Source organism: Neolamprologus brichardi, chromosome 22, assembly GCF_056152115.1.
Source record: "Neolamprologus brichardi isolate AB-2024 chromosome 22, ASM5615211v1, whole genome shotgun sequence".
Taxonomy (NCBI): domain Eukaryota; kingdom Metazoa; phylum Chordata; class Actinopteri; order Cichliformes; family Cichlidae; genus Neolamprologus; species Neolamprologus brichardi.
The window spans coordinates 9,861,011-9,877,877 of record NC_142124.1 but is presented as its reverse complement, the minus strand read 5'-3'; the positions used below and the strand labels follow the sequence as shown (position 1 = coordinate 9,877,877).

The following is a 16,867-nucleotide window of genomic DNA, read 5'->3' as shown; positions in this document are numbered from 1 at the left end:
AAAATAGGTCCCCTTCATACTAATTTATGTCTCATCTTTCTTTGTCCTCCATTTCCCTGGAAGAGCTCCGCCTCTGTGAGGATCATCATGGGGATTACACACATTTGGTGACCTATGGAAAAAGGCACTCCGTTTCACACCTGAACACCTGTTGGAAACCATCTCTAGAGGCGTCTGATCAGACCGCGGCGCCTCATCTCAGGTCACGTGAACAACATGAGGGGGAGGGCTCGCTTGTTAAGCATGTGTTGAAACACTACCACTCTGCGAGGACAGGGACACTCTTAATATAGCTGTAAATATCGGGTGGCTGTCGGGATGTGTTGCAGTAGAGCTGCGACCGGCTGAAACTAGATAATCGCAGTAGTGACGTGAAATGTGTCACCTAACCGGAGCCTTGGGCTGATTTCCCACCCTCCTTTCCTCTGCCACAGCCTTGCATAACATGGATATGTTTATTGTAAACAAAGAGCGCTGTCTACATGATCTCTGCGCTCTGGCTATCTTCTGAAAGTGACAAACAAAGGAGTCAGACGTCAGAGAGCTGAGTGTGTATACTGCACAGATATCCTCCCTACAGGCTGATAATGGCCTGAAACGGTGGTGTTTATCATATTTATGAGCATGCACTGATCAGTCTTATTGTTCAGGGTAAATACAGTGACCGTGGAGACATGCTCGAAGTTATTTCCCCACTTTCAAATCCTCCTCTGGCCTCACACCCAAACTATCACCCTTGGCTCTGTGAACTGTGTACTTGACAGGACAATGAGTCAGTGAGCATGACGCACATATGCAGCGAGCACGCCCTCCAGTTACAAATCTGCTAAAGAGTGACCAGAAGACTGAAGAAAAAAAGCCAAACCTCATAGCAGAGAGAATCCCAGCCAACACTGAGGCAAACAGCTACTTCACACATCAGAAAACAGCCAGTGAAAACTGAATCAAGTGCCCTCAAAACCAAAATCCTCACAAAAGACTATTGCCCCTTTAACGGGGCAAGGAAGACCTCAGACCCAAGAACATGAAGCAAAGGAAAAGTGCTAAAATGCAATCACATCCAGAGTAAATTCAAAGCTTCCTCCTGATGAAGTGACATCCAGCTGTTCCATCCATCACTGTCGAAGCCTCCAATTGTCTACACCCTGATGCAAAGACCTGTGGTTGTAGCCGATGATGCAGAGGTGACTTTCCCTTTTAATACCAGTAACTGCATTTGACAGCATTAACAACAGTCTTTTCTGTCTGTTTGAGAGCTGGTCTGATTTTACAGCATCCTAAACCACATTACAGCGAGGTTTACTCACAAAAGAAAACTCACTACCATAAAACATCCACAGCATCAAAAACAGGATAAGAATCACAGATTTATAGCACTAAAATAAATATCTCTTCGGGGGGGCTTTCAGCTGTTGTGGAAATGACCTGCGGTTAGCTGAGCATTTTGATCTCCAAGGAGCCAAGCCAAACAACAATGTAATGTCACTCCACATCCACTACCATGAATCTTCTCTAAAGATATATATATTTTTAATTTATTTATTTTTTTACAAACGCTTTCTTAACCCAATACTCCTTTTTTAAAACATTTTTTAAACAATATCTCTAAGTATTTGCTAATTACACCTCCGGTAATGTGTATTTGTCACAAATTTCTTTGTCATAACTTGATATCTTCAGGTTTTAGACTTCAAAAAAACCCACAATTTTCTGACATTGTCTAATCTAATGTAGTGGTGAGTGCAAGGAGGGGGCCTCAAAGTTGGTTTCATTTTAATTCTCTTTACGCCCCTGTGATGGAAAACGTAACCTGCAGATTTAAAGTGACGCATACTGACTTGTGCAGCACATTTACACACACACACACACACATCAAGCAGAAACAAAAAAGGCACGTTTCAGCAAGTCATTAGTGCAGTTTCCTCTTCTTTTTTTAACCAGTTCATAAGAAAAAAGCAACCCGGATGTATTCACTGAAATAAGTTGTGATTACCGCCACGAATACAGAAGCGTTAACATTTCACATTCACGTCGACTCAAAAAGAAGTCTCCGACAGCATCAAGATTTGTTGTCATTATCCAGGTTAAACAACACAACAAATATCCAGCCTTAATAACACAAAAAACTGAGATGTAGCATCAAATCCAGCCCGCGGCGCTTCACTTACTTTGTATTTCATCTTGCCGCTTTTCTTTCTGACTCCAGTTAAAGTGAGAAATATCCGCTTTACCGCGACAAACAGCGGCACGTCGGAATAACCGGAGGCACTATTAAGAGTTTTTCTTCTTCTTCTTCCTGTGCGGTTAACCAGCCATCCAGAGATTCATATGCAGAGAAACACGCAATGATCTAGCTGACTCCAGTCCGCCGCTTTCTACTCCTCTACTCCGGAGAACCGCTCACCACACCGACTCCTGCAGCTCATTAACATTAGGCGCTCCTGATTGGCCCAACGAAAACCCTCTAACCACGCCCGCTTACGGTCCGCTAGAAATCTGCGACGTCATCGTCGTATCAAAATAAAATAAAGGAAAAAAATAGAGTAGAAAGAAAATATTTTAAAAATTAAATTGCCAAAAAAAAAATTTAAAAATTGAATTAAAACAAGAATTTTAAAAATCGAAAAATATTATATAAAAATAATAATAAACAGTAGAATATGAAGAAAAAAATGATTCTGTCAACTTTCTGTTGGTTTTTCAGGGCATAAAAATGTTAATTCTAGCATAACTTAATGCCAGGCGTAAAAAAAAAATCATTAAAAGGGCTTTATTTTTTTTCTCCATTTATTCTGCACATTTACAACTGATATAAAGTGATCTTTTTTTTTTTTTTTTAATAAAAGTTAATAAAAGACACCACAAAAATGCAATTGTTATAAGTTACAATGTGAACAGACAATTGTCCAGACCAACGAGAAATATCTATGATATCATATATAATGTATAACATCTATATTTACGTTTCTGGTATAGCTTAAAGACGGTACAGCTAAAATCATCGTGACCTTTCTGAATCAATTAATGAACACATACATTTACATATGAAACATTACTAGTAACCAACATTTGTCTTGCACTTGTTCCATCATGGAAGCCTAAGTAATTATATGCTACCTGACGCTTTGTTATGGTATACTGTAAGTGCACCACAAATGTGCTGCATAAAGTACAGTACAACAGTCTCTAAAAAAACGAGTTATTTTAACATCATCTGTGCACCTGTAGAAATTACAGACTAGCATATTTGTTTGTGCATAAAGTTTACAACATTGGCCATCATTTCTGATGACATGAGTTAAATAACTAACTTAAAGTCACCACATTTAAAACTTTACCTCCCAAACAGAATCAGGAAATAGTTTGCTACCAGTCCTCTTTACATGAGGCGCTCATTATTACACTCTTTTTAGTGTTAAATTCAACATCGTACTGCAAACCACAGCTTGAGCAGGAGACAAAAGAACTAAATCAAATTCATTAAGCTTAATTCATTATATTTACTGCGGGAAGAAACGGTAAAAACTGCGGTTTATAAGGAAAACGCTTAAAAGCACTCTCCACCTGAGCAAAAACAACACCAAAAAACCCCAGCCTTTCCTATTGGTGGAAAAATGTACCATGTCGACCAATGTCTGTGAAGGTTCTCAGTCATCCAGGTCATCGTAGTCAAAGGAGCTTGCAAAGAAAAGCGTACCCACCACGGAGGCAGTGGAGACTGTCAGAAAACGACTACAAGAAGACAGCTCCTTGGAGGACAGGACCAACTTCACACCCGATCAGATTTGCACACTGTTAGACCTCTGCCTCACCACCACATATTTCAAATACAATGAAGGCTATTACAGACAAAAACATGGCTGTGCCATGGGCTCCCCCGTGTCACCTATTGTAGCCAACCTTTACATGGAGGAAGTGGAAAGGAAGGCTCTTGGCTCTTTCAAAGGAAGAGTACCCAGCCACTGGTACAGATATGTAGACGACACCTGGGTCAAAATCAAGACACAAGAAGTGGAATCCTTCACTGCGCACATCAACGCTGTGGATAAAAACATCAAGTTCACCAGGGAAGACACGAAGGATGACTGTTTGCCTTTCCTGGACTGCGCTGTGCACATTGAAGAGAATGGCAACCTCAACATCGAAGTTTACCGGAAGCCCACACACACGGACCAGTACCTCCTGTTTGACTCCCATCACCCTCTAGAACACAAACTTGGAGTAATTAGGACCCTACACCACCGGGCAGAACATGTTCCCTCTAAGCCTGAAGGGAAAAAGAAGGAACACACACATGTAAAGGAAGCACTCAAAATGTGCGGCTATCCTAAATGGGCGTTTTTAAAGTCAGCAAAGAGGCACAGAAAAGAAGATCAGACACCAGCGAGGGAGGATAAGAAGGACAGGCGCAACAACATTGTCATCCCCTATGTAGCCGGTGTATCAGAGAAACTCAGGAGGGTTTTCTCCAAGCATGACATCCCGGTGTACTTCAGACCCAGCAACACACTCAGACAAAAACTGGTTCACCCGAAAGACAAAACTCCAAAACACAGACTTAACAACGTGGTGTATGCCGTACAGTGCAGCGAGGAATGCCCAGACCTCTACATTGGAGAGACCAAACAGCCACTTCACAAGCGCATGGCACAACACAGAAGAGCCACCTCCACAGGACAAGATTCAGCTGTCCATCTGCATCTTAAGGATAAAGGACACTCTTTCGAGGATGCCAATGTTCACATTTTGGACAGAGAGGACAGATGGTTTGAAAGAGGAGTGAAAGAAGCCATCTATGTCCACTGTGAGCGACCATCTTTGAACAGAGGCGGTGGTTTACGACACCAACTCTCTGCCATCTATAATCCAGTTTTGAGATCCCTTCCCAGACGCCTTAACGCCCACTCACACCCTGGGCCATCTGACCTCAGGAATTCGCATGATAAGGTGGGGCCAGGTTTCACAATGAACTCACCCGAAACTCTGGCTGATTGGGACCCACACCCAGTTCCACACCTTGGCTCAGGCGATTAGAGGATCATCAGGGGGTCCTTTTGTCCCTCTGTGGGGGGATACTCCCACTAGGGTTATATCTGGGACTCTCCACCATTTGACCTTAGAACTGAAGAAGCCTCTCGGATGAGAGGTGAAACGTCTTCAAGTAACTTAAAGAAGTCCAGACGCTTTTCTTTGCAAGCTCCTTTGACCATGTCGACCAATCAAAAAATGATATGGCAACATGGCCATGACCAGTTGTTTAGGAAGGGGGAAGTTTTAGGAGTGACGGCGGTGTTTTGAGACGTGAGAGATTTGAGACGTTTAGCGCAAATCTTGTGTAGTTAGTGTGTAGTGTAGTCAATAGTTTTGTTGTGTGTGTCAGAACAATGAGGTGACTATGTTACAGGTGTTACAGGAGTGATACATCTCCTGTTGTCAGGCCTGCAACACGCTACTGTAATCCGATTACTTTTTTCAAGTAACGAGTAAAGTAAGGGATTACTATTGCAAAAACGGTAATTAGATTACCGTTACTTTCCCGTAGAAACGCTGCATTACTGCGTTACTAAAACCGTGAGTTTTTTGCAAGAATGTCTCATGACAGTGACATAAGCGAGTGACACATGACAACAGCTGTGTGCAGATCAACCATGGATAATATATGGAGTGGGAAGAGAGTATGAGCATGCAGCATTTAAAGCGTGGAAGAACTTATCTTATTGTGAGTTTGATTCCATAAAAGTGACAAAAACATTAGAGCCCATTGTGCATGGGAAGAAAACTTCTTTTTACAGCGAACCCCCCCCCTAAACTTCCAAGCAAGCACCGAGTGCGCTACAACGTAATGGGAAATTCACAGAGAAACCCGCGGATTCTTCAACTGACCGCTGCGGCACACCTGCACCAGGGTAAACCTCCGCCTACCCCGCTCCTGCTTTACAGGTGAAAATAGAGCAACAGGACCGCTAGTCTTTGACTTTATTTATTTTCTGCTGTGTTTTACTTGCATCTATTTGAAAGAGTGAGTGTAAACACACAAAAAAATATTTTATTTTATGTGCTGGAATGTGGAGAAAATAGGTTTAAATATTAAACAAATTTCTTCCAGTCAGAGAATGTTGCATATGTTGCAATTAGATTTTTGCTTGATGCATAAAGTTAAAAGATTAAAACTAATAAAACAAGTTTTAAAAAGAGACTTTTCCATTTAATTACATTTTGTATGATGGATTATGTAGAAAAAGTAGAATTGGGCTGAAAGATCTATCGCTTTATCACCTATTCAGGTTGTAAATTGTGTTTTTAAAAAGTAACTAAGTAACTAAGTAATTAATTACTTTTGAAAATAAGTAATCAGTAAAGTAACAGGATTACTTTTGGGGGGAAGTAATCAGTAATTAGTTACTTATTACTTTTTTCAAGTAACTTGACCAACACTGCCTGCAGGTATCAGGCTGTTGTTCTCCTTTATTTCATAGTGGACAGAAATGATTTTTTGGAGTGGCACAAATAATTTGTGTGGCATCAGATTTGATGCAGAATAGCTGATTGTTCTGTAAATAGTTTTAAATGTTTATTTAAAAAACGCCTTGGCTGCATTTTTAGGTAAACAGCTGCAAAAAACTTTGTTGTTTGCATAACTCAGTTACTTTTTTGAAGAAGCAACTATATAATTAATTGCCCAACACTGGTCATTATATACTGTATTTTGCAGACAGAGAGTTACGGGACTCTCTCCCAGACCACAGACTCATACTCATAATACAAGTTATTTTTACTTTCAATAGTGTTAATATACTACACAGGTCATGAACAAGATTCTTTTTAATTTTCATTGTAAGTGGGGCTAAAGCAGTTAATTAAAAGTAGTGTAACATAAATGTAAATGCTGTAATTTGATTATTTTAATCAACCATGTAACTGGGATGGATTTGATGCCGGCGTGACCACAGTGCACAGGTCTGCTGTTGCACGGTGGTCCAAGGGACCGCTCAGGGAGTTTGTGCGTTCGCTCAGACACATGAAAAATTAGAGGAAACATTGACTCCAGTCTCATCAAAGTTGCATAGCTTGATGTAAATACCAATAATGCAGGATCCTTATCAGATATGAGGGGGCCACACATTCTGGTAGCTTAATTCACAATTTACAAAAGCGCATCCAAATGTATCCAAATATAAAAAAGAAAGAAAAGAGTTTTTGTATAATAAACCACTATATCCGCTTAGCTAACCCTTAAAGTTTGAAGAACGAAAGAAGAAAAGGGTGGCTTGTGTTATCCCACAAGAGGAAGGTTCTGGTTTTGAATCTGCAGATTGTTTGGGGCCCTGCTGTGGGTGGTTTGGTTACTAGTGATTCTAATTGGGTGTAGTTGTGAATGGCTGTCTACGTTTCTGTGTCAAACCTATGACTCACTCTTAATTTGTCATGGGAAAGCTAGAGCCTATTGCTCTGAGACAGCTGTGATAGACTAGCTATTCCACAACCCTGAACTGGACAAGCAGTTATCAGCACAGTGGATCATCTGCCTGAGCTGTAACCGTGTACTGTGTACTCATTTCTAATCCTGTCCATCCTGGTCACTCTCAATAAGAATTTCAACATCTTCAACTCTGCCACTTCTAGACATCATAGACATCTTCTCTATCACTTTTGCGGCCATCTTTCTGACACAAATCACCATTGACACTCGTCTCCACCTGCCCCACCCTGCCTGCACTCTGTTTCAAGTAAATTTAAAAAATAATTGGAGATACATCAAGCTTAAAAACAGTTTCTCCATTATAGTTAACATGTGGCCTGATCCCGCTGATACACGTTTGTAAGTTCAGCAAGAAGAAAATGTGCTGGTTGTTATTCTTAGAAATGGTGACAGCAGAAGGGTGTCAGGAAACTGCGACTATGCAACATTTTCCCCTGTGCTTTGATGTTACTGTAAATTCAAAATGACAACACCTAATAAAACTGCTTCTTAACACTTTCATCTTTCTGTTAAATAGATAAACAGAAAAAAGAATAGCTTTTGCCACGGCTGTTCTCAAGTGCAAACGTATGTAGGAATGATTTAGCTGTGCAGTGACAGACAGGAGACAGTTTTCAGATTCAGTCATGACTGAATGATCTCAAAAAGAGTTTCGTACAGTTTGAAAACAATGACTGATTATTTTTGACCTTAAACACAATAAATCACCTTAATGGAAGAATTAAATAAACTGATCAGTGCATACAGCAGTATGATCCAGCAGCTCTTACCATATCTTTTTCTGTAAGTCACAAAAGCTTTATATGAAAAGTAAAACATTGCTAAAGTCTGAAAAAGTCTGTGTATGCATGAAACTGTCTCCCTATAAAACTATCGCAACTCAGAATACTCAGATACCATAAAAATATAGTTTAAAACTCACCAAAATTCAATTTATTGTCCTCACAGGCCAGAAAAAAAGTAAATTTACATTATTTTAAGGTTAACTTTTGTGCTTACCCCAAATGAAGGAAAGACAAAGTGGGTGAAAGTTGCGATGTCACTTCTTTAATGTGAGCTCCAATGTAACGGAGGTGAGAAGAAACACCCAGTATGATATCTGACAAGCTGACAAACAAGCAGGAAAGCCTTCCTCTCTTTTCTCACACCTATGCTCGCATGCGCTCAAAATGTGCATCTCATGACCTCACACACCACACACACACAAACACACACACCACACAGAAAAAGGCCCCCTCGCTATGACAGCAGGGCTCGTGGAGGTCTGTCTGTTGCAGTGGGCTGCCTACTGTGGGCCTGTGTGCTATTACTTTAAAGGGGCTGAAATCTCCTGTAATTAGCCTGCATCTCATGCTCTAATTTGTGTCAGCTCATTTATCACAATCACAGGGACCCTATCGGCTCTCATTGTCCCCCGTGAACAGTCATATCCTCAGATGAATGCCTCCTGTAAGGGCGCTCAAAACACTCGTTTGTGAAACATACACCATGCCCAGCTGGAGCCCATTCTCCGAGCCACAAGTGGGCACGGGGGGGCTATTCTTCTGTGTATGGCATGTGATTATGTGCATGCAAGCACCTGTTTCCTATGATAAACAAAACTCATTTTCCCATCTGTTTATATCGGCACCGGGAAGAAAGCAGCCTGAAAGAGAGAGGAAAAAAAAGCCAAAAAGGTTGTTTATCCTCTTCGCACAACATTTGGCTGCACTGAATGAGTCCATTAGTCTTCAGTCTCGACTGAGCGTGCCATTTCAGCTGGCTTTTACTCTCCCCCGACATGCATCATCAGCTCATTGGCAGGAATGAGCGAATGAGAGAAAAAAAATGATCCTCTTCAGCGTTGGTTGCAGCCCAGGATCCCGCTTTTGGATCTCAGCAGAGAAGCCAGGGGAAGATTTGCACTGGCATCAAGGGCTCAAGTCGCCATGACAACTGCCACCATAGCTGCAGTATTTGTGGCCTCTCACCTACTGTATTACAAGAGCTGAAAGGGCCTCCCATCTCTGGAGTTGCAGAGGTCTCAGAGTGTTATTACGGCACATTTCAGCACGGAAATAGCCGGTAATAGTGCGAGTGAAAAACGAGCCGGACGCCTTTCATCTCCGCCAGGTGTCTGTGATGTTTTGGTTACATAAGCACCCCTGCAGATACGGCCCCAGGTTTCATCAGAGTGCAGAGCAGCCAGAAGTAGAGATCATGAGGGGTAGGGGTGGGGGGCTATGCTCACTGCTGCTTGGGTGGATGGACGGGAGCAGGAGGTGGAGGTGTTGGTGGCTCCTGACAAAAGCTCTTCTGTGCAGGCCAGGTTGAGATAGCCCCCTCGCTGCTCCCCATGAAAAAACGTCCCTCAAACTCTCGTAAACTAGCTGAGGCAGATTTATAGATGCTCCACCAACCCTTGTTGCTCAGACAGGCGAGTCCCCACCACCAACACCACCTCCACCCAGTCCCGGTGACCTATGGCAGCCTCGTGTCCGAGGAGCAGCAAAGGAATGCACAAAACACACAAGACAAGAAGACTACTGAAAAAATATGAGTGCGCTTACTTAGCTGATCCTTTTCTGTCGTTTGTCTTTTAAACTCTGAATACATGCGCTTTAAAGAGTCGTTCTCTTAAATCAAACAGGGTTCTCAGCAATAGAGGTGACACTGCAGCTCTACTAAAAGCTTTATAAAAGAGACTTTATGTCCTGTGGGGTCAAGCAGGTATTACCTGCAGACAGACAAGACAAAGCAGCAACCTGCATGAAATAAAACCAGCACAGGGATTTGAGATGCCACTCTAGTCCAGAGTGTTGGAGGAACCCTGAGGCCAGCCTGATGGATGCAACAACTCCTTGGAAAGGAAAAGACTGAAGGTTGTATTCCCAGGACTTCGTGTGGAAATTCGCTCCCCACTAACACAAAGCCTATCAAGGTGGTTGGAAATTCTGTCTTTGGGAAATACAAGAGTAACCCACAATTAATTGCTTCTTTCCTTAAGTAACCAACTGTTTCTTGTCTTTAACCAGCTCGGTAATTCTGACTGTGGAGTCCTTGAGCCTTGGACTGTAGGCCAGGATCACATTTCAAGCCCATTAGTTTGTTTTGGACATCCTTGAGTTTTAGCATTGACCTCAAACATTAGCTTCTCTCTCAAACGGACCTGGCTTTCATACTGAAGATCATTCAACCTTCAAGACATGTGTTCATTGTCAGTCTTTCTATATACAGTAAAGGTGAAATAGCATTTCTCTTAGATTTAATGTAAGACAACCTTAAAGTGGAAGAATAGACATCACAGTGCATTAACAATGAACAAACTCGGACAAGTAGCTATTAAGCTACATGCACACTGAAAGCGATTAGCAAGGATCTTTCAGTCATAGAACGTAAATGACATCGGGCGACTTCAAGTGACAGCGAAGCAAGCTTCTGGCTGTCAGCTTTAAAAAAAGAAATTATAAAATATGGTGCAATGTAAAGCAGAGGTATGCATTATCATGGTGTGTTCACACCAAAGATGAAGTAAGGTTTCACTTGTTTAAATACAGTTACACTGAGAAACCCACAAACATTCGTCACTAACAGTGAAAAGTATGAAGAGGTGTGCAGCAGATAGTTGGAAGTGGAAGTAACAGTAACATATTTTCAGGAGTTACCATGAAAACATATGATTTCTCTCAGCTCTTCTAAACGTTATCTGTGGTTTAGTATGTTTGGGATGTGTGTGACAGTATGTGATGTGTAAGGTATCAAGTATAGTGTACAAATCTGTGCCAAATGAAATAAGCGGAGCACCTGTTTGTGAGGGGCAGCCAATCAAAAAACAGCAGAGGTGACACTCGGTCTTCCTTTGGTCGTCATCATCTGAGCCAGTTTCATCGTAGCGCTTGATGGTTTTTGCGACTGTACTTGTACACAGTCAATGTTGTTACAATTTGTCGGACTGACTGAGCTTCATTTGTTAAAGACAGGGGTCTCTCTTTACTTTGCTGATTGGTTCTTGTCATAATATGAACTCTAACAGTTGTCAATTAGGGCTGTCAGCTGTGTACAGTACTTCCTACAACACAACTGATGGTCCCAACCCCATTAAGAAGGCAAAAAATATGAAAAAAAACCCTAAACTTCCAAGCAAGCACCGAGTAGCTACGATGTAATGGGAAATTCACAGAGAAACTCGCGGATTCTTCAACTGACCGCTGCGGCACACCTGCACCAGGGCAAACCTCCGCCTACCCCACTCCTGCTTTACTTTAGGTTTTAACTTTAGGTTAAAATAGAGCAACAGGACCGCTAGTCTTTGATTTTATTTATTTCTGCTGTGTTTTACTTGCATCTATTTGAAAGACTGAGTGTAAACACCAAAAAAATATTTTATGTTATATGCTGGAATGTGCAGAAAATAGGTTTAAATATTAAACAAATTTCTTCCAGTCAGAGAATGTTGCATATAATTAAATTTTTGCTTGATGCATAAAGTTAAAAGATTAAAACTAACAAAACAAGTTTTAAAAAGAGACTTTTCCATTTGATTACATTTTGTATGATGGATTATGCAGAAAAAGTAGAATTGGGCTGAAAGATCTATCGCTTTATCACCTATTCATGTTGTAAATTGTGTTTTTAAAAAGTAACTAAGTAACTAAGTAATTAATTACTTTTGAAAATAAGTAATCAGTAAAGTAATGGGATTAATTTTTGGGGGAAGTAATCAGTAATTAGTAATTGGTAATTAGTAATTGGTCAGTAATTGGTCAAGTTACTTTTTTCAAGTAACTTGACCAACACTGGTGACCACATCATGAAGCTCACTGAGAGAAGGCCAAGAGTTTGCAGCGCTGTCAACAAAGCAAAAGGTGGCTACTTTCAGGAATCTAAAATATAATTTATCATTTTTTCATTGCTGCATAATTCCATATATCCTGCTTCATATCTATGATGTCTTCAGTATGTATCTACAATGCTGAAAGTAGTAAAAATAAAGAAAAACTATTAAATGAGGTGTGCCCCCCCACACACTATCTATCTATCTATCTATCTATCTATCTATCTATCTATCTATCTGTCTGTATGTGTATTTGGACCATCAAAGATATGCAAAGCTATTCTACAGACTAGAATAAAAATGGAGGGAATGGAATCTTCATGTCTGACTAGGGCTGGGCGATATGACCCAAAATTCATATCTCGATATTTTTTACCTGGACGGCGATATAAGATATATATCTCGATATTTTTTTTTAAAGCCATAAAGTAAGAACAAAAAGAGAGTTCTTAGTCAAAGCTGTGTCCCAGATGTCACACAGGCACTTTTATTAACATAGAGCATAGATGTACATAAAATTTACTCAAAAATAAATTATGAGCATTTATTAAATAATAATGCTCCATAAATAAAAGAAAACAATGTTGTTTTTGTGCATAACAAAAAGCTCACAATTGTGCAGTCAAAATGTAAACTAAAAGATGCAGAGCATAGTAACAAAGACAGATTTCACAGCTGCTCTGTTCCCAACTTCTACTGTGTGACTGACAGCATTGAGTTTGAAATCCTCGTCGTAACCACGTCTCTTAACAGGTGCCATTTATGGTCTTTATACACAGTAGGGTAATATTACGTTGAAGCACAGTACGTATCACTCCGCGAGGCTCCTCGGTAGCCGTAATGCTCTGACAATCCATCAACCGGTGCAGCTCTGCATCTTACCAAAGTCGTACTAAAACATTTTTGACAGATTGCTGAGCGCCGTGTTCCACATAAAATCGGTTCGCGGCCATCAAGCACAACCAGAATTCATACATAAGGCGCACTGTCAACTTTTGAGAAAATGAAACGATTTCAGGCTGTGCAGCGCCTCTGGGCTGCATGGCGTTAGCGTGGTTAGCTCGTTAGCGTGGTTAGCTAGCTAACACGTTGACGGCGTCCAGCCCCACGCACGGGGCGATGCGCAGTAACTCGTTAACGGAGGTTTGTCGTGTCCATCTTGTCGCTTCCTGCAGGTGAAGCGATGGGGGAGGAGGGGGAGTTGTGTTCAGTGAAGGAGGAGCGAGGCCAAGTAACGTTGCGTAAAGACAAAAGTGGACGGAAGAGAGGCAAACTTGCGGCTCCACAAGTATAGTTATAACGTAACATAGACTATATCGATATAAAGGATATTGTCACATCTTATATCTCGTATAAAAATATATCGATATTTTTTAAAAACTCGATATATCGCCCAGCTCTATGTCTGACTCTATTTTTGAAAGAACTTATTTTCTAAACAAAAAACAGACATGGAACCATTTCCCCACTTAAACTGGATACTGGTAGAACTGACACAGTGATCCCTGCATGGCATTAGTCTGACCACTTTTCCAAGGTAGTCAGTCGTAAAAACTCATATAAACTCTGTGCTGTGTTTAATGTATTCCGCCACACTGCTCAAGCATTACAGTAGATTAATTTCCTTCTGCATCATTAGCTGAATCAAACTGAGATCAGAAGTAACAGTCCCAGCATTAAAGGTCTGTAGCCTTTAGCAGCTGCTCCAAGGCTCCAGCTCGACCAACCTCAATAACATGAAGGGTCTCATTTACTTCTGATTGTCACAGTTGTATTTCAATGACCTGAATAGCTCCTTGTACGCGGCTAAATACTTTGCTTTATTTGGCCTTCAGCTTGGCAGTGATATAACCGATCTGTAGTCGATGAAAAACAAGGCCATAAAAGTCTGCAGTAGCCTGAGATTGGGCTGCACACGTAAATGCTCACTGTGAAAGTGAATTACGCTTAACTGGTTGCCAAGGCCATCTTTTAATACCCCGAGTTCAATGTTCACTCTGTTTTTTACCCCTCTCACTTGTTCATTCATTGTACATTGCCTGGGCACACCTTCCCCTGTGAGTAATTTGCCTCTGGATTGGTCTTGTATTCTGCTGCAGAGCCAACTGTTCATCATTCTGTCACCAGCTACTGTGTGATAATGCTTCAGTGTCAGGAACGGTTTTAAAATTCAGGCGACATACAGACATCCCTGCATACAGCAGAGGTTTATCCGTGGAAAAAAAGAGCTGAAATTTTCCCATTTTGCTCTCTAAATATAAGGACGACGAGGTCAGACGCTTGATATTGACTTGGGTTCAGGCCTTGCTTCCAATCATTCTCTCCAGTGAGCAATAAGTCTGGACAATGTAGTGTATGCCACTCAATCTACAGCAGGCACACAAGTTGTTAGACAGCCTGATCCTCAGCTTGTGAACAATGTCTCTTATGTGAGCATTCACCTCCAATATCAACCTCTTTTTGTCCAACTGTCAGTTATTGTCATTCGCACAGATATGGCAGGTGCCGTCGTGGACCTATAGAGGTCTAGAAGTGTGTGAAAAATAGAAAGATTCCAGTCTATGCAGACGAGGTCATGTGAAAAAGTGCACGTCACCCGACTAAACAAGAAAACAAAGCGTTCTCACATGTGGTTGTCGTTGTGAAAGGGTGTATTTTCACCGTGGCCATTATTTTTTTCCTAAACCAAACCAAGTAGTTTTGGTGCCTAAGTCTAGCTAAAGAGAGCATGAAAGCAAACAGTCCAAAAGACTGGTATCTTGGGTGTAAATTTGTTGCCACCGCTACCCCTTCTGCATCACAATACAGGCTTTTGTTGGTCTTTGAAAGTGTACACCAGTACTTTTATTCAGAAAGATTGCACAGCTGAGCCTGTTTATTCTCATGGTGTCTAAAGGGTATACTGCTGTTTTGTCAAAGCGACTGTTACGTTAGAAATATACAAACGTGGAACTTTGGTGCCCGGGGCCCAATGTAGCGGTCGCACAAGTAGTAAGAGACAACTGTCAGCTGGACGCATATTTGAGGCCCCTTGGTGTGATATTTAAATGCCCTAGGTACCATTAACTTGCATTTTTCATTGTGGAAGGGTGTAGTTTAACCTAGTCCAATACCTTTTCCTACAGCTAACCAAGCAGGGAGTGAATACAAAACAAAACAAAGGTGATTGGCTCAAAGCTCTCAGAATGAACACCAACCACAGTCTGACGTGACAAGCTTGTATTTTCTTTATTACCTTAAATCTAAAAATAAGTATAAAAAGATGGAAAATTTAAAGTAAAACATTATGGAGGCAATAATCTTATTCATTATCCGTATAGTGACACTGTGACATACAAGAAATTAAGTGTGAGCGAATTGTAACGGATAGGCGAACCAACTGCTTTTTCATCCATCCATCCATCTTCATCCGCTTTATCCGAGGCCGGGTCGTGGGGGCAGCAGCCTAAGCAAAGAGGCCCAGACCTCCCTCTCCCCAGCCACCTCCTCCAGCTTATCCGGGGGAACACCAAGGCGTTCCCAGGCCAGCCGAGAGATATAATCTCTCAAGCGTGTCCTGGGTCTGCCCTGGGGCCTCCTCCCGGTGGGACATGCCTCGAACACCTCACCCAGGAGGCATCCTTGTCAGATGCCCAAACCACCTCAGCTGGCTCCTTTCGATGTGGAGCAGCAGCAGCGGCTCTACTCTGAGCCCCTCCTGGATGGCCGAACCTCTCACCCTATCTCTAAGGGAGAGACCAGCCATCCTTCGGAGGAAGCTCATTTCCACCGCTTGTATCCGCGATCTCGTTCTTTCAGTCACTACCCACAGCTCGTGGCCATAGGTGAGGGTAGGGACGTAGATCGACCGGTAAATTGAGAGCTTCGCTTTTACACTCAGCTCCCTCTTCACCACGACGGACCGGTGCAGCGTCTGCATTACTGCAGCTGCAGCCCCAATCCGTCTGTCGATCTCCGGCTCCCTTCTCCCATCACTCGCGAACAAGACCCTGAGATACTTGAACTCCTCCACTTGGGGCAGGAACTCATCCCCGACCCGGAGTGGGCACTCCACCCTTTTCCGGCTGAGAACCATGGCCTCAGATTTGGAGGTGCTGATCCTCATTCCCGCTGCTTCACACAGCCTTCAGGAACTCGGGGCGGACCTCATCAACACCAGGGGCTCTGCCACCAAGGAGTTGTTTAACTGCCTCAGTGACCTCGTCCCCGGAAATTGGCGGGTCATTCCCCTCATCCCCAGACTCTGCTTCCTCCTCGGAAGACACGTCAGTGAGATTAAGAAGGTCCTCGAAGTATTCCTTCCACCGCCTGACAATTTTCTCAGTCGACGTCAGCAGCGCTCCGCCAGCACTATACACAGTGCAGGTAGAGCACCGCTTTCCCCTCCTGAGACGCCTGACGGTTTGCCAGAACCTCGAAGAGGTTCTGGCAACTGCTTTTTCAATGTGGTTAAATAAAAATAATGAAAATAATGAAATTCATTACGAGAAGAAAAGGTTATGAATCAATAAATATGTGAAAATTAGTGTGTTTTAGAGCATTCTGGACCGTACGTTCTCGCTGTGAACGATCCA

The 16,867-nt window shown here is 42.1% G+C and overlaps 1 protein-coding gene across 1 annotated transcript in view; it reads right to left on the bottom strand.

Moving 5' to 3' along the window:
* nedd9 (neural precursor cell expressed, developmentally down-regulated 9) overlaps positions 1-2,394 on the bottom strand; it is a 35,494-nt gene extending 33,100 nt beyond the window's left edge. The window contains exon 1 of the mRNA XM_006794371.3: positions 2,169-2,394. Coding sequence (XP_006794434.2) covers positions 2,169-2,180 — 12 coding nt within the window. The 5' untranslated portion in view covers positions 2,181-2,394. The remainder of the gene's footprint in view (positions 1-2,168) is intronic.
* Between the last annotated feature and the right edge of the window lie 14,473 nt (positions 2,395-16,867).